Genomic DNA, 23,038 nt, shown 5'->3' with positions numbered 1-23,038 from the left:
GGTGTTTCATTGGAAGTTTCCCCCCTAAGGCAAATATCTAGATTCGCACTGGTTTGCTTCTGCAATTTCATACTGTTTTTTGCTTTCAAGCAAAATCCTTCTTAGTGCTTTCATAATACATATCTGGGAATCTAAGTTTTATTGTCAAAATAGGTTCATGTCATCTTGTTGGATTCAGTTTCTTGAAAGTCACATCGGATTAACGTGTCATTGAAGACAATACGATCAACTCTCATGTGTTTTTTTAAACGTACCTAAATTTAACATAATAATTGGTAGGCCTATTTTAAACGTTGGAAATTATGAATATCATTATCAATATAAACCATAAAACAAAATCTCAATTTGTAACAAATTTCTCATCAGCCTTTCAAATGAATACGTACGGCACCCGCGGGTCCTAGATCCGGGCCTGGGGTCGTATTTTCGAATTAAATCGAATATTTTCGCATACGTGTTAACTCGAATGAAAAATTTCGTATACGAACGTGAATGTGTATTTTTGAACGTCCTTCGAAATGTTATACGTATACGAGCAGAATTTGCACCGGCAACACTGCAAATTCGAATAACATTGAACTTATTTGTCAGCTGAAGAGTCACAATGTTGCCATATTTGTTTGGTCTATTTCTTGTACAATGTACAAGACTGTCTTAACTGGGGTATAATGTATAAGAATAAGATTGTATAAGAACGTTTAATGTATAAATATAACGACTTATAGTCTGAGCAAATTACAAAAAAGGGCCATTTTTGGGAGAAAAGTTGTTTAGAAGTTATTTTAAGTGTAATCGAATATTAAGATTGCATAGGTATAATATCAATTTACAAAGTCCGCAGAAAGTGTGCCATTTTGTTTAATATGATTTTTATATCCAGTATTTACACTGATACTTTAGTATTTACTTTTCAAAACTTTACTTCAAAGCGATTTTTTAAATGCACCTTTATGTAATGTGATAGTATGAAAAAATTGAGGATATGGCAACGGTGTCATATGTCAAGTTTGGAGCTTAGATCCAATGCTAAAATGCGTACATAAAGTTAGGTTAGGTTATATTTTCAAGGCATAATCGTACAGCATGTCCTTTCTTTCTATTAAAGAATTATTTAAACCAGCCATTGAAAATAAGTTTCAAGGTAAAAATATTGTAGACAACAACACAATTAACACTATCAGCTAAAACTATCATGACAGCTGAAATGACCTTGAAATGAAACAACAATTCGTATACGAGCATCACGATTCGAATGGTTCATACCCATTCGAGTCGCCGTATACGAAAAAATTCGTACACGAAGTATTCGAAAATACAAGACACCGGATTTCAAGCGAAATTCTTCTAATTTCGTATGCGAAATATGCTCGAGTGAATTCGAAAATAGGACCCCTGTACATGCCCGTTCCCGATTTATTCTAAGAAGACATGGCAACACTGAAATGTCTTCATGGTCCGTGTATAAAAGGTATATGTCCGTGTCCGTAGCTAACTTCTCAAATGTCAAAAAAAAGCATTTTTATTTTCATAAAAATTTTATTTTTATATATTATGAACAAAATTTCAATCAATTTCAATTCGTTTATTTATATTGTAATTTATACTGAGTCTGGGTGTGGACAATGTGGACACAGTGTGTGGATGTGAATACTGCCCTGGTGTAAAATTATCGTTGGAATACCTAAAATCAAGTTTTAATAAAATGGAAGTGAAACAAGAATTTAATGAGGAAACGTGTAAAATAGAAATAGAGTATAATCACGTGGATAATGCTCTTCTAGGTGCCTTTAAATGTGAAATCAAAGAGGAATCCAATAGCCAAAGTACACATGGCATATATGATTCTTTTGACTTAAAAAAATGTCCCATAAAAACTGAAATAGAACAACATGGAAATGAACTTAATCCATTTGAAGAAAACCAAGAAACTGAAAAAGGTTAGCATGTCCTATTTTTAAGGTGGTGCATTAATTTTGATGCTTAGTGTATATGTGGATATGATTAAAAATTAAAAACAAATGAATAACTACTAATGTACAAGTATATACAGTATGTCCCTGTAAGTTGGAACCATATGGAAAACTTCTTATGAAAAAAAGTCATTCTTCATAAAAAGTTCTGCGTGGTCTAAAATCTAAGATGCAATCATCTGATATCAAGTTTTATCAATAGGATACAAGGAATGTCAAAAAATATAAATTTATCTCAAGAGTAAAGTACCTTTATATATTTCACAAGATTGAAAATTGTTATTACGAAAATTTGTTTGGACTTACGACTTACAAATAATGTTCTAATATGCAATTACATTCTTCTAATTGAAAGAAAAATTGACTTTTTTCTGAAATTACAGATGTAACGGGTACGAAAATCACTAACGTTTTCGGATCCCTAATATTATCACTTCACCTAGTATGCTGAATCAGTTTCAGAAATTGTACCGTGTATTGCATGGATATGTTTGGTTCTTTCGGTTCTCACGGAATTGGTCGATCATGTGTTTCTTGTGAATAGATCAATTTTTATTTCTCCATGTGTTTACGTTATTTTAAAACTGCCAAAAGAATTAGAGTCATAAATTCTTCTCTAATGTGTTTTGGCGACTGTGAAACTGGACAATATTTATCTTATACAGATAAGTGGCTCTGAGTTTGTTGAGTTATACATTCCTTTGCAGAGATAAGAGTCCGAGTGTTTTTTTTATGAATTGGCGTTATCCCTGAGAAGAAGGTCGTATGAACTGATGAAGTCTGTTTTGGTAATTTTTTTCATTATTGGATCGAATGTTTTTGATGAACATAGAGGGTGTGGCTAAAAGTATGTCTAAGTGATTTCACCACAATCCGCTCGCAAAGGCCAATTTCACCAATTTACACACCGACTTCTCACTTTTTAAAAACTGGACTGTCCTCTCTCGATATTAATTACACAGTGCCCCTTTTTTCTCTCCTAAAAATCAGACTCAACACTCTCATCCCTTCTATCCATTATTCTCCGCCAATCACAAACATCCTGTCTACCAAACAACCCATTTACTTTGTATACAACTTTTCCATTTTGTTAAATTCTAGGAGATACCAAATTACTTTTCATTGTTTCAATATGCTAAAAAAACCTTATATTCTAAACTAAATAAAATTTGTTTATTGTCTCTCCTTCTACGAATAATTTACAAATGTCCTATTGTTGATTCCAACGCGAAATAAATGTACTTTCTAATTTTTACCGCATAATTGTATATCCGTTCAAAGAACCATTAACAAATCACTTAACGATTTCACCTTCCGCGAAAACACTGGTTACTAGCTAACTTAAAATATTTACAACTTTTGGTCATATACAGGGCGATGAAAATCTATGATCTTGTGGTCTCTGATATAAATTTATTTTCTAAAATTTTCCTATAAAATTTTACAACAGTATTTTAGATGGAATAGTAATGATAACGACAAACTCAAAATTATTCATATGCTCTAATAATGAATTAACTTATAATTTTTCATCGTTTTTTAGATAGCAATGAAATATTCGTTAAAGATTTCATTACTTGTCGGAAAGCTCGACACAAAGCCATAACAGCATCATGTCTGTATGACCACCTAGTTTCACATAACCTTTTAAGTGTTGGCAAATAATAGTACATAGTACATCCTATCTTTTAGTACTTGCACTAAAAAAACATAATCTTTCCAAAAAAAAACAACTCCTGTACACCAACAACGGCATCATTCAACACTAGGTTCAGCTTATGGGATGTACAATACAATGAACATAGGAAGCTGTTTTTTCAATGTCAGTTATACGCCTTTGTACGCCTGAATATACACCACTCATAACCCTTGCTCCATCATACCCCTTTCCTCTGCAGTTTTGTACGGAAAGGTGCTTTGATTGTATAAATTTTAAAATGATTTTATTTACAAGACCTTCTGCACTTTGGTCTAACATGCGAAAAAATCCCAAAGAACTTTCAACAACTTCTGCTTTAGAAGATAAATTATTTTCATCGCAAGCTACATACCGGAAAATAAAATTGAGCTGATCGTGATTCGAAATATCTTAAGTGGTATCAAGAATTATTGAAAACAATTTTTTAATTAAATTAATCAATTTGTTTTCAGTTTCTCGAGCCAGAAAATTTATAACTTTTTGTATTTGGGGGCTCAATTAAATTGTTTTTTTTTTAGTTATTGTTTTTATCGATTAATTTGGCTAAAACAGGATCATTTTTATCTAGTAAAAGAACCACCGACAAAAAATTACTTTTGGGATTCACTTTCATCTAAACTACCAACAAGTCCACGAAAGTACGAAACGCTAAATTGCACCCGAAAAGAGTACGAGTTACGTCAATTACCCGCTTCATTATTTCCTTCCAAATTCCCTATTTTGATGCTTATTAGCAAAATATGTTTTGGTCTCCAATTTAAAGAAAGTAGAAGTATTAACACATTGAACGCCACGTGAGTTGTATTTAACTCACGCCTTGTTTGGCCCAGGCGCTCAGTGAGTTAAATATTATTCACATTAACATTGAGCTTCTGAACGTGGAGCCTGAAGGCACAAACAAATTTTAATGTGGCGGGTAATGTGTTAAGCTTGAAGGCTTTAAGGGGCACCTCCTAACGTCGGGGCCCCCCGCCTTGCGGGCCTGTCAGCTACGCCACTGTTTACATCACATTTACAAATCAACTACGCATATAGTCATCCTTAGTCATCCAAAATAAAAACTTTGCTCTCTCAAATGCAAAAAAACTAGAAAATTTATTTTTGTGTGGGTGAAAGCACACTCAGGTATCACATTCAATGAACAAGTTGATAAAGCGGCTAAAGAAAGCATACAGTTGGGAGAAGATGTTACACCCTTATTAAAATTAGATGAGAGAATAAATATTGCTAAGGATAATTTATATAAAAAATGGTCTAAACAATACAAATATTTCATTTTGACAAAAGGCACATGATATACATTGCTAGAACCCGATATTCGAAAAAATTACTGGTTTAAAAATTACGATTATCCGAGAAGTTCCATAACAACCATATCTTGGATGAAGTTTGGCTATCCGGCACATTTATACAAAATAAAAATAATTGATAACAATCTTTGTGATATTTGCAATGAAACGGCGGACTTAGTTCATATATTTTTTAATTGTAAGAAGTACACACATCAGTCGGACATTCTTACAAAAAATTTAAGAAGTTTAAACGTTTACGGTCTCTATAATGTTATGTATCTTTTGACACTGAGTGATAAACGTATTTTTGATTTTATTTTGTTTTTCCTAAATGACTGTAAAATTAAGTTATAGAATGACTAGATTAGGCTTGTAACCTTAAATGTCTTGCCTTTTGATTGCCTACATGCCTGCCTTACCTTGTGGGGTGGATATATAGTAGGGAGGTGCGAAAAAAGTCAAGTTGATAATGCCGTATCGCTATATTGCGGAAAAGTTGCGATTGGTAATTACAAGAAAAACAAAAAAAGAATTATTTAAATCGGACTTTATCTTCCGATCCCGCAATTCCGAAAGAAACATTTATTTTAAAATACTCTTACAAAAAAACCCAAAACAGTTTAGATTTTATTTTTTATTTTACATACTTGTTTTTGTACATTTTTCAATAAAACTTTCCGCGGGACTTGATATTATTTATCTACAACTAAGTACTGTAAAAATTTGGACCTTCTATCATCTAAGATCCAGAGATATCTGACATCAAAAGTTAAAAACCTAACATTCAGGAAATCACAAAAACATAAAATACTCTAATAGGCTGTAAAGCTACCGGTACACAGTAAATTGAGTGCAGACATTCAAAAAATAAATAATTTTGTAACCATGGATATTTTTTACAATAATGTTATACAGTGAGGACGTTTGAGTTGGAATAAATTCATTATCTCAAGAAGGGGCCAATTTGGAGAGAAATCCTGAGATAGGTCGATTTTTATTTTTAAATTATGACTTTTTGGCATATATGTCATACTAGTGACGTCATCCATCTGGGCGTGATGACGTAATCGATGATTTTTTTAAATAAGAGTAGGGGTCGTGTAATAGCTCGTTTGAAAGGTTATCTAATTCTCTATTCAGCAATATAAACGTTAACATAATTATTTATACAGGGCGTCCAAAAATTTTTTTTGTAATAAATTAATTGAGACAAAAAGAAGAATGTATGTAATTCATTTATTTCAAAATGCATTTGAGTGCTGTCAAAAAACAGAAAGTTTTGACAAATAAACATTGTTTTTCGCTTAAATTCAATGTTAAAACTGACACCCACCTGTCTCTTTGCAAATTGAACATTGAATTTAAGCGAAAAGCAATGTATATTTGTGAAATAAACATTATTACCTGTTTTTCTGACAGCAGTAAAATGTATTTCGAATTAAATAAATTGCTTAAATTCTTCTTTTTGTGTAAATTAATTTATTGAAAAACATTTTTCCTACTCTCATTTAAAAAAATCATCGATTACGTCATCACGCCCAGATGGATGACGTCACTAGTATGATATATATGCCAAAAAGTAATTTAAAAATAAAAATCGACCTGTCTCAGGATTTCTCTCTAAATTCGCCCATTCTCGAGTAAATGAATGCATTCCAACTCAAACGTCCTCACTGTATATCGTTGGAAAGAGAAGATTTCAGATAACCATTTTAGATCATAACCCAAAAAAAACTTTTGGCTGCACTTAAATCCCTTAAATTTTTGCATTTTATAAAATTGAAGATTAGAAACTACTGATACAACTATTTTTTTTGTAATAAATAAAATATTATTTTTACTTTTAGTAACTGAATTTTTTAGCACTGAACTACATAAACAATATTGTGATTCAAATTTTCAATTTAAATGTATACAAATCTACAAATATTCAGCCCTGTGATGGTTGACCAAAGTTATCTTTAACGTAAAGTTATCCTGTAGTTAAGTTATAATCGTTTGTTTAACATAATTTAGCAGGGTGTAAAGCCCGGTTATAGATAAATGAGAAATTTAAAGAGATAGACCAATTGGTGTACAAATGGAATTACCACTTGTACACCAATTGGTCTATCTCTTTAAATTCCGCATTTATCTATAACCGGGCTATACTAGCACCACTTACCAAATTTAGTGTTGTCCCATGCCTGTCAGGAAATATTAAAAAATAAATAAAATAAAAGTTTAACTTTGACACCCTGTATTTCGGTTATTACCAACTTTTGTACTAAGGTAAGTTAGCTTAAATCGACCTATTTTAACCTCAGCAATCTGAGGTTAAGCTATGGCCCATTCTTTAACAAACACCCTGTATAATAAAAGGTATTGTAGAAGGAAAACGATGCATTTAAATTCTGGTGGATGAGGGGTTAAAAATCATGATTTGGAAGTGCTCCTCGATCATTCAACGCATCTTGGTTTGTTTATTTCTATATGGTGCATTTTTATTGTGATTGTAGTGTAGACAGTTGTGTCTCAGATTAGAGAATCGACATATATGATTGCAAACATTATTCAGTGACGGATCTACTGGGAGGGAAAATGAGGAAATTTCCCATCCTAACAAGATATTAAAGAAAAAAAATTGTTCAAACATAAAAATATATTAGCTGACATGAAACCGAAACCACAGAAAGACAAATTCAACCCAATAAACACGCTAGTTAGGAAAATTAAGGGAACTTAACCCGGCATTGGTCGCTAGGTTGACTATTACGCGAGTGGTCGCGCGTGAGATTTTGTCTCACACATCCAAATTTTGCCGTTTTTTATGAAATACAGTGAAACCTCCGTTAACCGAAGCCTTTTTAACCGAAACATCGTTTAACCGAAATGGCTGACAGTTTCAATAATTTCGTCAATAAAAAGTAAATTTAAAAAAAAACGATGTTTTGCAGCTAGATCTCTCCAATGCTATGTAATTTAATACAAGAAGAATACAAAAAACAATGTTATTTTTAACCGAAATTCTTGTTATCCGAAACCGTCTCCCCCCCCCCATTTATTTCGATTAACGGAGGTTTTACTGTAAAAATTTTCAAAACATATTTTAAACTTAGATAATAAAGTTATTATTAGGTTTACACAATGTGACAATTTAAAACATGTATAAAAGATAAAAAAGTTTTGTTTGTCTTTCGTTTGGCCCCTAAAGACGATTAAAAATTCAAATTAAAACAGGTGGCCCAAAACGCGTCGTGACGTCACTCGGTTTTACATTTACATTTTTCCAATAAAGTAAACAGAATTTTAAATTAGACGTTATAAACGTCAGTAGGAAGGTCCACCTGTCTCGTCTAAATGCTCTGATCGACGCCTGAGCGTCAAATCGTGTCCTAGTCTAATATCCCAAATTATATTGAAAAAAAAGACAATGAAAAATTAAAAAAAAAAAAAATAAAAAAAATATCTAAAAAAAAATAAGTACATAAATAAAAAACATACATAAAAAAATGATAAAAAAAATCACAATGCAAAGAAATAATTCCAAATAAAAACAAAAATCGTTGAAAATTAGATATAGGTATATAAAATAGTTCTTTGTAAAATTGGAGCAGGATTGTGATTGGATACATACCTGAACAAATCAGTAGAAAGCAGGAAGCACTCCTTTAGAGCTTCCGCATAAATAATACAATTAATCCCAAAAAGGTAAGATGGCGAATGGACATTGACTCCGAAGCCAATAATGCTCAAACACACACACACACACACACACACACACACACACACACACACACACACACACACACACACACACACACACACACACACACACACACACACACACACACACACACACACACACACACACACACACACACACACACACACACACACACACACACACACACACACACACACACACACACACACACACACACACACACACACACACACACACACACACACACACACACACACACACACACACACACACACACACACACACACACACACACACACACACACACACACACACACACACACACACACACACACACACACACACACACACACACACACACACACACACACACACACACACACACACACACACACACACACACACACACACACACACACACACACACACACACACACACACACACACACACACACACACACACACACACACACACACACACACACACACACACACACACACACACACACACACACACACACACACACACACACACACACACACACACACACACACACACACACACACACACACACACACACACACACACACACACACACACACACACACACACACACACACACACACACACACACACACACACACACACACACACACACACACACATACACACACACACACACACACACACACACACACACACACACACACACACACACACACACACACACACACATACACACACACACACACACACACACACACACACACACACACACACACACACACACACACACACAACGTCAGTAGAAAATACATTTATGTGACGTTACAAGTGTTTTTGATCGTTTGAACTATTCATAGAAAATTTGTACTTTTACAAAATGGTTTTATTTTCAATAGTAAACCTTCGTTCCTTTCCTTCAAAAACAGTATAAAATTCCAATTTTAACAAACTGGTATATATTATTACAATGACATACGATAAATGTCATTAGAATATAAATATTTTTGACTTATTCCACGACGATGAGCTGGCCAAATACCCAAGTAGGTGGAGGCCAATAAACTAAAGAAGGAGAAGAAGAATATACCTAAATATAAGGTTGTGTCTATGTATACGCTAACGTGTACGCAAATAAAAAAGTTAGAGTGTCAGTGATTTTTTATTTGTTAATGTTTGTTTTTAAATTAACTATGGAGTGTGGACAATTATTTAGTTCTTTTAATGAGTTTAAGAACATTTTAAAACAGTACGAAAAAGATTAGAGACTATAAATTAATATATATTTTTTTAGTTATAAATGAAATAGTATTACCGTCCAAGATTAAAATAAAAGGAAGACCTAAAGCTTTCACAATAATAATTAACTTGTTCTGAAGCTATCATCCGTGTGGCATTTTTGTAATCAACTATTCTAAATGGGAACTAAGCCACAATTTAACTAAAAAATTGATTTTATTAACGTTTCGACGTCTAAACCGGATGTCGTTGTCAAAATACAAAATATTATTAAATTAAACAAAAATGTTGTTGCTTAGTAAAAAAATTTTTCTAATAATTTATTTAATCTGACTAATTTTTGTATTTTGACAATGACATCCGATGTGGACTTCGAAACGTTAATAAACTATTTTTTTTAGTTAAATTGTGGCTTATTTTGCATTTAGAATAGTTGATTATAATAATTAACTTACGTATAAAAATTATTTTAACAATATTTTGTACCTACATGTCATGTCAACTAAACACAAAATAAATTATTTTGCTAACCTAAATATATACTTTTATATATACATTGATTTATTACAATTAAGTTTGAAACATCTAAATAATTCTGCTTCCCTTCCCTTAACAAATATTTTTCTATCAAACAAACACTAAACATATCAACATAGCATGTACCAAAATATATAGTCACTGCGCAAGCTAAATAATGACGTCACTGGCTTGATGAAGTTTAATTCGCGTCTATTGTCCTTTTCATGAGCATTTTTCAGTGCGTAACAAATGATAGGAAAAGGTAAGTCCGTGATAATACACATTTATGACATTTATTCTAACATGACATTTTAGTTAAATCTGACAGTTGTCACATTTTATTTTCAATTTGGAATAAAAACAAATCAAATGTGTTTCTTGAATTTATAAAATGGTGTTTTCTTTGATTTGTATAGTCTTATAAATTATACAGATTATATTTGTCATACTATTATCTAATTATACAGATTATATTTGTCATACTATTATCTAATTAAAAAAAATTATTTTTTTATTATGGCGCCATCTCTAGAATAACTAGAATAAATTTTATAAATGTCACCGACGAAATGTAATCACCGACGTGCCTTTTTTTCTGTCACATACAATTTAATGCGTTAGAAAGAAATCGAAAAACTGTGACGCACTGAAAGATGATCATGAGAAAAAGAATACCTAACTTTTTTATTTGCGTCCACGTTAGCGTGTACCTAGACACAGCGAAATATAACCATAATCAAAACTAATGCAAAACTATGTGACGTCACGGGCCGTTTGAACTATTTTATACGGCAGAAGACTTTAACTTTGTATTTCTAAATTATTACGAGTTTTTGAAACGTGAAATTTTGGAAATCTCATTTTTAAACAAAACTGAACATTATTATCTAATAAAAAAAAATGTGCAAGTTCCCTATTGTAATATTTCAATATAAATCTCAAATTTGTACTAACACCCAAGCGCACTGACTTAACAATCGGGCCGTACTAAGTCAACTGAACCACCATCTTAACAGACGAGGCTATTCGATTGTAGAGGAAGGATAATTAGGAGACTAGAAGGAACTACAGCATGCTTAATTTACCAGGAAAAAAGTTGTGTGCAATATTCTGAAACAACCCCCTCTGTGGCTCAGTGGTAAGAGCGCCTAACCTTTGGATCGAAAGTTCCGAATGGTAGTGAGTTCAAATCCCACCAGGGTCAGGAATTTTTTCATTTATTATAAATTAATAAATGAAAACAGTTTCTGTCCTTGTGGGATCGGTACTCACCGGAGGGACCGCAGACGTTCGGATACAATTAGCGTCTCTTTGCAAAGACAATGACGTCGACTTTGCAAAGTAACAAGACACTTACTCAACACACACACTACACATTACACCTGAGTTAGTGATAAGTTATACAATTACGTGGCTAAAGGTTCTAGTTCTAAACCAAGGCCAGAATCAGAGAAAAAAAATATTCTGAAACCGTGAGAGAAAAATCTCATATAGTGACCAATGGCGGGTAAATGCCTATAAGTTATTATTTATGTCTTTTACGTAATCTGAGTTTATCTTTTTTGTCTTTTGGTTGGTTTTCATTGGAAGTCCCCCCCTTCCAAGGCAAATTTCTAGATCCTCCACTGCCCACTTTTTCCACGAAAAAATCTTTAATTCTAGTCCGAAATGGCAGACGGTGGATCTGTCTGACTCCTTCAGTATGTTCCCCATATGTACGCATCTGGTGGCGTTAATTCTGGTGAGAAGCAACTTACAAAATCATCGCGCAGTATTCGAAGAGACTTCGTGGCAGTGTGACAGGTTGTCCCGTCCTGCTGAAAACATTGTTGATTTTAAGTTTTGGCCATTTTCGTGACTTTTCCGTATGACCGAAAATAGTACTCCACCATAAAAATTTTTCTGCAAAACTGAGAGCCATTCTGAAGCACCTAACATTATCACGACATTCAAATACGTTATACCGACGTTCGCAAACCACTCAGTACATATCGGTGCCTGACACATACAAATTTGAGGCATACGAATTTCAGTAGGTACCGTTTATTTTGCCGCATACCGTATTACCTTTCTTTGTTTTTACATTTGTTTTCCCTTGCACTCAAATGTTTATATTATAGTCAGTTTGATTTTTAGGTTGTCTCCAAGGGAGCAAGATGGAAATTATAGAGACAGTAACTGAACATTCATCTCAGGAAGAAAATTACATGAATCCACATGCGGAAGGAAAAACATTAAATAAAAATGTAAAAGTTTTGACTGGAAAAAAATCTTACAAGTGTGAAATTTGTTTTAAACAATTTAGTGAAGCAGGTTATTTGAAAATACATTTGAGAGTGCACACTGGAGAAAAACCTCACAAGTGTGAAATTTGTTTTAAGCAGTTTAGTCAAGCAGATAATTTGAAAAGACATTTGAGAGTGCACACGGGAGATAAGCCTCACAAATGTGAAATTTGTTTTAAACAGTTTAGTCAAGCAGTTAATTTGAAAGGACATTTGAAAGTGCACACTGGAGAAAAACCTCACAAGTGTGAAATTTGTTTTAAGCAGTTTAGTCTAGCAGGTGGTTTGAAAACACATTTGAGGGTGCACACTGGAGAAAAACCCCACAAGTGTGAAATTTGTTCTAAACAATTTAGTCAAGCAGGAACTTTAAAAACACATTTGAAAGGGCACACTGGAGAAAAACCTCACAAGTGTGAAATCTGTTTTAAGCAATTTCTTACAGCAGGTGCTTTGAAAGTACATTTGAGAGTGCATACTGGAGAAAAACCTCACAAGTGTGAAATTTGTAGTAGATAGGCAAAGCGGTTTCTGGCGCAACCCCTAAATCGCAACCCTTAAATATTAATAAATGCCAAACGGCTTAACGTAGGATGACGTGTGACGTATCGTTGGAAAGGGGATGAAAAAGGGGGTTGAACTCAGTATGTGGCGTGCGCATCGGAATATGCCAAAAGGGCATTACGTCATATCTTCTTTTCTATTGGTCCGATTTTGACGTAAGAGGGCTCGTCGGAACGGGGAGGGGGTAACGAACACATAAAAAAGATGGCGGCAGTGCCAAAACGGCATTACAGCATATCTTCTTTTCTATTGGTCTGATTTTGACGTAAGAGGGCTCGTCGGAACGGGGAGGGGGTAACGAACACATAAAAAAGATGGCGGCAGTGCCAAAAGGGCATTACAGCATATCTTTGTTGCTATTGGTCCGATTATGACGTATGGAGTGTCAAATGAAAGCGGCGGCGACACAGAAGCCAACTGTCAATTCTTCTTCTGTCAACGTTCAATATTAACTGTCAATTCTTCTTCTTTTCCGTATAGTGCCTAACAGAACGTGACATTTGACGTATGACGTGACAAACGAAATAAATAAGAAGAAGAATTGACAGCATCATGACAAACTAAAAGAAGAGGAAGAATTGACAGCAACATGACAAACTGAAAAGAAGAAGTTGACATGACAAACGAAAAGAAGAAGAATTGACAGCAACATGACAACTAACAGAAGAAGTGACAATGGCTTAACAAAATGAAGAAGAATTGACAAACCGGAAAGAAGAAGAAGAATTGACGGCTGCGGAAAAGAAAAAGAGTTGACATGACAAACGAAAAGAAGAAGAAGAATTGACAGCAACATGACAACTAAAAGAAGAAGTGACAATGTCTTAACAAAATGAAGAAGAATTGACAAACCGGAAAGAAGAAGAATTGACGGCTGCGGAAAAGAAGAAGAAGAAGAAGGTGACGTGACAAACGAAAAGAAGAAGTGACGATGGCTCGACCCAAAGTAGAATTAACAAACCGAAAAGAAGAAGAATTGATAGGATCCTGGACGCCCATATAAAAAGCATGGAAAACGGAAAGTTTACCTTGGACAGAGGAGTCCTGTGATGGACATTTAAGTCAACCTTGGACAAAAATTCAATACAAATTAAATGGGTCAATTCTCTATTAGACATGATACAGTCTAGCTTGGACTGAACTATTCTAAATAAAATTCCAAGAGTTATCGCATTCAAAAAGTGTTTTTTGTATTACGAAATAAAATACCAAGATGTTACATATTATTTATTAACAAATTATAATAATTCTAATAATTTTAAAATTGTTTCTCTTTGCAGTTCTGCCTTTTTATTTAAACCTAAATTCATTAGTTCACTAATAATTTTTCGTTTTTGATGCATTTTTTCTTTGTATGATTTTCGTATCGCCATCCCACGTTCAGTTTTGTAAAATGTTCTTCTCTTTTCATTTGCTTCATTTTTCCTTCTAATACCTTCCTCACCTCTTTCACACTTGCAGGTTGATTTGACATGTAGTTCATGCTCTGATGTATATTTTTCTAAATTGCTAACGCCTCTGCTCGCTAGGGTAGAAATTTCTTTGCGTATACCTGCACAGAACTTTCCTCTCGAATGTAACCATTCCGATTTAAATATTCTTCTCTCGTAATGGGAGTGAGGTTTACCTAAAAGTCCATCTCCATCTCGACGAAGGGGTTTTTGACCATCAGCACAGGCAATGTATCTCAAAACACCAACACAATGATCCAAACAAATAATTTTTCTAAATGTAGTTTTTGGATGTAGTCTTTTCCCTGCACGTTGTAGTTTCTTCTTGTAAGCCAACATTGTAGATCCATTCGTAAAATGAATTAATGAATGGAGATGTTCGTGTGCAGTACTTCCGTCGTCTGCTACTAAATGACAACGGCAAATGGAATACCATTTTACATTAGGAGCACATGCTAGAAGAGAAAAATCACTCTCATTTAAGAGTAAATGATACCATTCTCTTGGTGACTCTTCGTAATCCTTTGCCATATCCGCCGGAGAAAGAGCATTAATGTCGTTGACACTCAAAAGAGCCAGATAGTCACTTTTTGACAAAATAGACATATTTTAACTGGATACTTAAGAACAAAGAACTGAACTCTGAAAGCTGTCTCACTAGACTAAAAGAGTCCTTACAAAGTCGTTAAATTTATCTGCCAGTACAGCTTCCCCCACCCTAATTGATTAATTTACGCATGCGCCATTCACGCGGTCAAAGGTCAAAGTCTCGCTGTCTAGACCTGCAATAATTAACCAAGTTAATCCAACAATTTCGACCTGCTGTTCTGACACAGTACCTAAATCACAACCCCACGTTCGATGTAGAAATTATGAATTCAATTATTTAGATATCTCGATAGTCAGGAACTTTACATTTTCCATTACCAATTGTCTTAGTTTGCAGAAATCACCACACTCAAATTCGAGTGGACTACCCTAATTGAGCAAAGGATTACGAAGAGTCACCAAGAGAATGGTATCATTTACTCTTAAATGAGAGTGATTTTTCTCTTCTAGCATGTGCTCCTAATGTAAAATGGTATTCCATTTGCCGTTGTCATTTAGTAGCAGACGACGGAAGTACTGCACACGAACATCTCCATTCATTAATTCATTTTACGAATGGATCTACAATGTTGGCTTACAAGAAGAAACTACAACGTGCAGGGAAAAGACTACATCCAAAAACTACATTTAGAAAAATTATTTGTTTGGATCATTGTGTTGGTGTTTTGAGATACATTGCCTGTGCTGATGGTCAAAAACCCCTTCGTCGAGATGGAGATGGACTTTTAGGTAAACCTCACTCCCATTACGAGAGAAGAATATTTAAATCGGAATGGTTACATTCGAGAGGAAAGTTCTGTGCAGGTATACGCAAAGAAATTTCTACCCTAGCGAGCAGAGGCGTTAGCAATTTAGAAAAATATACATCAGAGCATGAACTACATGTCAAATCAACCTGCAAGTGTGAAAGAGGTGAGGAAGGTATTAGAAGGAAAAATGAAGCAAATGAAAAGAGAAGAACATTTTACAAAACTGAACGTGGGATGGCGATACGAAAATCATACAAAGAAAAAATGCATCAAAAACGAAAAATTATTAGTGAACTAATGAATTTAGGTTTAAATAAAAAGGCAGAACTGCAAAGAGAAACAATTTTAAAATTATTAGAATTATTATAATTTGTTAATAAATAATATGTAACATCTTGGTATTTTATTTCGTAATACAAAAAACACTTTTTGAATGCGATAACTCTTGGAATTTTATTTAGAATAGTTCAGTCCAAGCTAGACTGTATCATGTCTAATAGAGAATTGACCCATTTAATTTGTATTGAATTTTTGTCCAAGGTTGACTTAAATGTCCATCACAGGACTCCTCTGTCCAAGGTAAACTTTCCGTTTTCCATGCTTTTTATATGGGCGTCCAGGATCCTATAGTGCCTAACAGAACGTGACATTTGACGTATGACGTGACAAACGAAATAAATAAGAAGAAGAATTGACAGCATCATGACAAACTAAAAGAAGAGGAAGAATTGACAGCAACATGACAAACTGAAAAGAAGAAGTTGACATGACAAACGAAAAGAAGAAGAATTGACAGCAACATGACAACTAACAGAAGAAGTGACAATGGCTTAACAAAATGAAGAAGAATTGACAAACCGGAAAGAAGAAGAAGAATTGACGGCTGCGGAAAAGAAAAAGAGTTGACATGACAAACGAAAAGAAGAAGAAGAATTGACAGCAACATGACAACTAAAAGAAGAAGTGACAATGTCTTAACAAAATGAAGAAGAATTGACAAACCGGAAAGAAGAAGAATTGACGGCTGCGGAAAAGAAGAAGAAGAAGAAGGTGACGTGACAAACGAAAAGAAGAAGTGACGATGGCTCGACCCAAAGTAGAATTAACAAACCGAAAAGAAGAAGAATTGATAGGATCCTGGACGCCCATATAAAAAGCATGGAAAACGGAAAGTTTACCTTGGACAGAGGAGTCCTGTGATGGACATTTAAGTCAACCTTGGACAAAAATTCAATACAAATTAAATGGGTCAATTCTCTATTAGACATGATACAGTCTAGCTTGGACTGAACTATTCTAAATAAAATTCCAAGAGTTATCGCATTCAAAAAGTGTTTTTTGTATTACGAAATAAAATACCAAGATGTTACATATTATTTATTAACAAATTATAATAATTCTAATAATTTTAAAATTGTTTCTCTTTGCAGTTCTGCCTTTTTATTTAAACCTAAATTCATTAGTTCACTAATAATTTTTCGTTTTTGATGCATTTTTTCTTTGTATGATTTTCGTATCGCCATCCCACGTTCAGTTTTGTAAAATGTTCTTCTCTTTTCATTTGCTTCATTTTTCCTTCTAATACCTTCCTCACCTCTTTCACACTTGCAGGTTGATTTGACATGTAGTTCATGCTCTGATGTATATTTTTCTAAATTGCTAACGCCTCTGCTCGCTAGGGTAGAAATTTCTTTGCGTATACCTGCACAGAACTTTCCTCTCGAATGTAACCATTCCGATTTAAATATTCTTCTCTCGTAATGGGAGTGAGGTTTACCTAAAAGTCCATCTCCATCTCGACGAAGGGGTTTTTGACCATCAGCACAGGCAATGTATCTCAAAACACCAACACAATGATCCAAACAAATAATTTTTCTAAATGTAGTTTTTGGATGTAGTCTTTTCCCTGCACGTTGTAGTTTCTTCTTGTAAGCCAACATTGTAGATCCATTCGTAAAATGAATTAATGAATGGAGATGTTCGTGTGCAGTACTTCCGTCGTCTGCTACTAAATGACAACGGCAAATGGAATACCATTTTACATTAGGAGCACATGCTAGAAGAGAAAAATCACTCTCATTTAAGAGTAAATGATACCATTCTCTTGGTGACTCTTCGTAATCCTTTGCCATATCCGCCGGAGAAAGAGCATTAATGTCGTTGACACTCAAAAGAGCCAGATAGTCACTTTTTGACAAAATAGACATATTTTAACTGGATACTTAAGAACAAAGAACTGAACTCTGAAAGCTGTCTCACTAGACTAAAAGAGTCCTTACAAAGTCGTTAAATTTATCTGCCAGTACAGCTTCCCCCACCCTAATTGATTAATTTACGCATGCGCCATTCACGCGGTCAAAGGTCAAAGTCTCGCTGTCTAGACCTGCAATAATTAACCAAGTTAATCCAACAATTTCGACCTGCTGTTCTGACACAGTACCTAAATCACAACCCCACGTTCGATGTAGAAATTATGAATTCAATTATTTAGATATCTCGATAGTCAGGAACTTTACATTTTCCATTACCAATTGTCTTAGTTTGCAGAAATCACCACACTCAAATTCGAGTGGACTACCCTAATTGAGCAAAGGATTACGAAGAGTCACCAAGAGAATGGTATCATTTACTCTTAAATGAGAGTGATTTTTCTCTTCTAGCATGTGCTCCTAATGTAAAATGGTATTCCATTTGCCGTTGTCATTTAGTAGCAGACGACGGAAGTACTGCACACGAACATCTCCATTCATTAATTCATTTTACGAATGGATCTACAATGTTGGCTTACAAGAAGAAACTACAACGTGCAGGGAAAAGACTACATCCAAAAACTACATTTAGAAAAATTATTTGTTTGGATCATTGTGTTGGTGTTTTGAGATACATTGCCTGTGCTGATGGTCAAAAACCCCTTCGTCGAGATGGAGATGGACTTTTAGGTAAACCTCACTCCCATTACGAGAGAAGAATATTTAAATCGGAATGGTTACATTCGAGAGGAAAGTTCTGTGCAGGTATACGCAAAGAAATTTCTACCCTAGCGAGCAGAGGCGTTAGCAATTTAGAAAAATATACATCAGAGCATGAACTACATGTCAAATCAACCTGCAAGTGTGAAAGAGGTGAGGAAGGTATTAGAAGGAAAAATGAAGCAAATGAAAAGAGAAGAACATTTTACAAAACTGAACGTGGGATGGCGATACGAAAATCATACAAAGAAAAAATGCATCAAAAACGAAAAATTATTAGTGAACTAATGAATTTAGGTTTAAATAAAAAGGCAGAACTGCAAAGAGAAACAATTTTAAAATTATTAGAATTATTATAATTTGTTAATAAATAATATGTAACATCTTGGTATTTTATTTCGTAATACAAAAAACACTTTTTGAATGCGATAACTCTTGGAATTTTATTTAGAATAGTTCAGTCCAAGCTAGACTGTATCATGTCTAATAGAGAATTGACCCATTTAATTTGTATTGAATTTTTGTCCAAGGTTGACTTAAATGTCCATCACAGGACTCCTCTGTCCAAGGTAAACTTTCCGTTTTCCATGCTTTTTATATGGGCGTCCAGGATCCTATACAGAAGTCTTCCATTCTTTCGTCTATAAGTAATTTTTTTGATCAACACGGTATATACAAGTACTAATATTTTCACACACTAGAGTAATTCCAACGAAAATTTCTAATCTGGACTTTTAAAATTTCCTTATTTTATAACTTCTATTTCACGAATAAATTCGTGAGCCACCCCGTATATACAAATACTAATATTTTTCATACATTACAATTAAAATAGGTAAATAAATGCACAAGAAATGTCGTTAAAGAAGGAAACTGTATATGTGAATCATTTCCAATAACAAAGTAGTTTAAACAAGGATGTTGTCTGCCTCCGACTTTATTCAAAATATATTCAATCATAGCTAGAGCAGTGGAGGAAACAATTATCCGGAATGGGAATAGACAGAGGCGGTGGTAAATATCTAGCAACCTTGTTTTTCGCAGATGATCAGGTAGTCGTAGCGAATGATGAAGAAGACAGACTATATGTTTAGAAGAATACATAAAGAATATGAAAAATGAGACCTCAATATGAATATGTCAAAGACAGAGTATCTTTATAATAGGATCCTGGACGCCCATATAAAAAGCATGGAAAACGGAAAGTTTACCTTGGACAGAGGAGTCCTGTGATGGACATTTAAGTCAACCTTGGACAAAAATTCAATACAAATTAAATGGGTCAATTCTCTATTAGACATGATACAGTCTAGCTTGGACTGAACTATTCTAAATAAAATTCCAAGAGTTATCGCATTCAAAAAGTGTTTTTTGTATTACGAAATAAAATACCAAGATGTTACATATTATTTATTAACAAATTATAATAATTCTAATAATTTTAAAATTGTTTCTCTTTGCAGTTCTGCCTTTTTATTTAAACCTAAATTCATTAGTTCACTAATAATTTTTCGTTTTTGATGCATTTTTTCTTTGTATGATTTTCGTATCGCCATCCCACTTTCAGTTTTGTAAAATGTTCTTCTCTTTTCATTTGCTTCATTTTTCCTTCTAATACCTTCCTCACCTCTTTCACACTTGCAGGTTGATTTGGCATGTAGTTCATGCTCTGATGTATATTTTTCTAAATTGCTAACGCCTCTGCTCGCTAGGGTAGAAATTTCTTTGCGTATACCTGCACAGAACTTTCCTCTCGAATGTAACCATTCTGATTTAAATATTCTTCTCTCGTAATGGGAGTGAGGTTTACCTAAAAGTCCATCTCCATCTCGACGAAGCGGTTTTTGACCATCAGCACAGGCAATGTATCTCAAAACACCAACACAATGATCCAAACAAATAATTTTTCTAAATGTAGTTTTTGGATGTAGTCTTTTCCCTGCACGTTGTAGTTTCTTCTTGTAAGCCAACATTGTAGATCCATTCGTAAAATGAATTAATGAATGGAGATGTTCGTGTGCAGTACTTCCGTCGTCTGCTACTAAATGACAACGGCAAATGGAATACCATTTTACATTAGGAGCACATGCTAGAAGAGAAAAATCACTCTCATTTAAGAGTAAATGATACCATTCTCTTGGTGACTCTTCGTAATCCTTTGCCATATCCGCCGGAGAAAGAGCATTAATGTCGTTGACACTCAAAAGAGCCAGATAGTCACTTTTTGACAAAATAGACATATTTTAACTGGATACTTAAGAACAAAGAACTGAACTCTGAAAGCTGTCTCACTAGACTAAAAGAGTCCTTACAAAGTCGTTAAATTTATCTGCCAGTACAGCTTCCCCCACCCTAATTGATTACTTTACGCATGCGCCATTCACGCGGTCAAAGGTCAAAGTCTCGTTGTCTAGACCTGCAATAATTAACCAAGTTAATCCAACAATTTCGACCTGCTGTTCTGACACAGTACTTAAATCACAACTCCACGTTCGATGTAGAAATTATGAATTAAATTATTTAGATATAAATTGCAGTTACAGAACGTGGGGTTGTGATTTAAGTACTGTGTCAGAACAGCAGGTCGAAATTGTTGGATTAACTTGGTTAATTATTGCAGGTCTAGACAACGAGACTTTGACCTTTGACCGCGTGAATGGCGCATGCGTAAAGTAATCAATTAGGGTGGGGGAAGCTGTACTGGCAGATAAATTTAACGACTTTGTAAGGACTCTTTTAGTCTAGTGAGACAGCTTTCAGAGTTCAGTTCTTTGTTCTTAAGTATCCAGTTAAAATATGTCTATTTTGTCAAAAAGTGACTATCTGGCTCTTTTGAGTGTCAACGACATTAATGCTCTTTCTCCGGCGGATATGGCAAAGGATTACGAAGAGTCACCAAGAGAATGGTATCATTTACTCTTAAATGAGAGTGATTTTTCTCTTCTAGCATGTGCTCCTAATGTAAAATGGTATTCCATTTGCCGTTGTCATTTAGTAGCAGACGACGGAAGTACTGCACACGAACATCTCCATTCATTAATTCATTTTACGAATGGATCTACAATGTTGGCTTACAAGAAGAAACTACAACGTGCAGGGAAAAGACTACATCCAAAAACTACATTTAGAAAAATTATTTGTTTGGATCATTGTGTTGGTGTTTTGAGATACATTGCCTGTGCTGATGGTCAAAAACCGCTTCGTCGAGATGGAGATGGACTTTTAGGTAAACCTCACTCCCATTACGAGAGAAGAATATTTAAATCAGAATGGTTACATTCGAGAGGAAAGTTCTGTGCAGGTATAGGATCCTGGACGCCCATATAAAAAGCATGGAAAACGGAAAGTTTACCTTGGACAGAGGAGTCCTGTGATGGACATTTAAGTCAACCTTGGACAAAAATTCAATACAAATTAAATGGGTCAATTCTCTATTAGACATGATACAGTCTAGCTTGGACTGAACTATTCTAAATAAAATTCCAAGAGTTATCGCATTCAAAAAGTGTTTTTTGTATTACGAAATAAAATACCAAGATGTTACATATTATTTATTAACAAATTATAATAATTCTAATAATTTTAAAATTGTTTCTCTTTGCAGTTCTGCCTTTTTATTTAAACCTAAATTCATTAGTTCACTAATAATTTTTCGTTTTTGATGCATTTTTTCTTTGTATGATTTTCGTATCGCCATCCCACTTTCAGTTTTGTAAAATGTTCTTCTCTTTTCATTTGCTTCATTTTTCCTTCTAATACCTTCCTCACCTCTTTCACACTTGCAGGTTGATTTGGCATGTAGTTCATGCTCTGATGTATATTTTTCTAAATTGCTAACGCCTCTGCTCGCTAGGGTAGAAATTTCTTTGCGTATACCTGCACAGAACTTTCCTCTCGAATGTAACCATTCTGATTTAAATATTCTTCTCTCGTAATGGGAGTGAGGTTTACCTAAAAGTCCATCTCCATCTCGACGAAGCGG

At 34.3% G+C, this 23,038-nt stretch overlaps 1 protein-coding gene across 1 annotated transcript in view; it reads left to right on the top strand.

The window, feature by feature from the left end:
* The first annotated feature begins 1,450 nt into the window (after positions 1-1,450).
* Positions 1,451-23,038, top strand: part of LOC126887391 (zinc finger protein 271-like) — a 41,390-nt gene continuing 19,802 nt past the window's right edge. Inside the window, exon 1 of the mRNA XM_050654891.1 lies at positions 1,451-1,937. Coding sequence (XP_050510848.1) covers positions 1,703-1,937 — 235 coding nt within the window. The 5' untranslated portion in view covers positions 1,451-1,702. The remainder of the gene's footprint in view (positions 1,938-23,038) is intronic.

The sequence above is a fragment of the Diabrotica virgifera genome, chromosome 6 (assembly GCF_917563875.1).
Source record: "Diabrotica virgifera virgifera chromosome 6, PGI_DIABVI_V3a".
In the NCBI taxonomy this organism is placed as follows: Eukaryota; Metazoa; Arthropoda; class Insecta; order Coleoptera; family Chrysomelidae; genus Diabrotica; species Diabrotica virgifera.
Note: the sequence above shows the minus strand (reverse complement) of the source record. Positions and strands in the feature narration are given on the sequence as shown.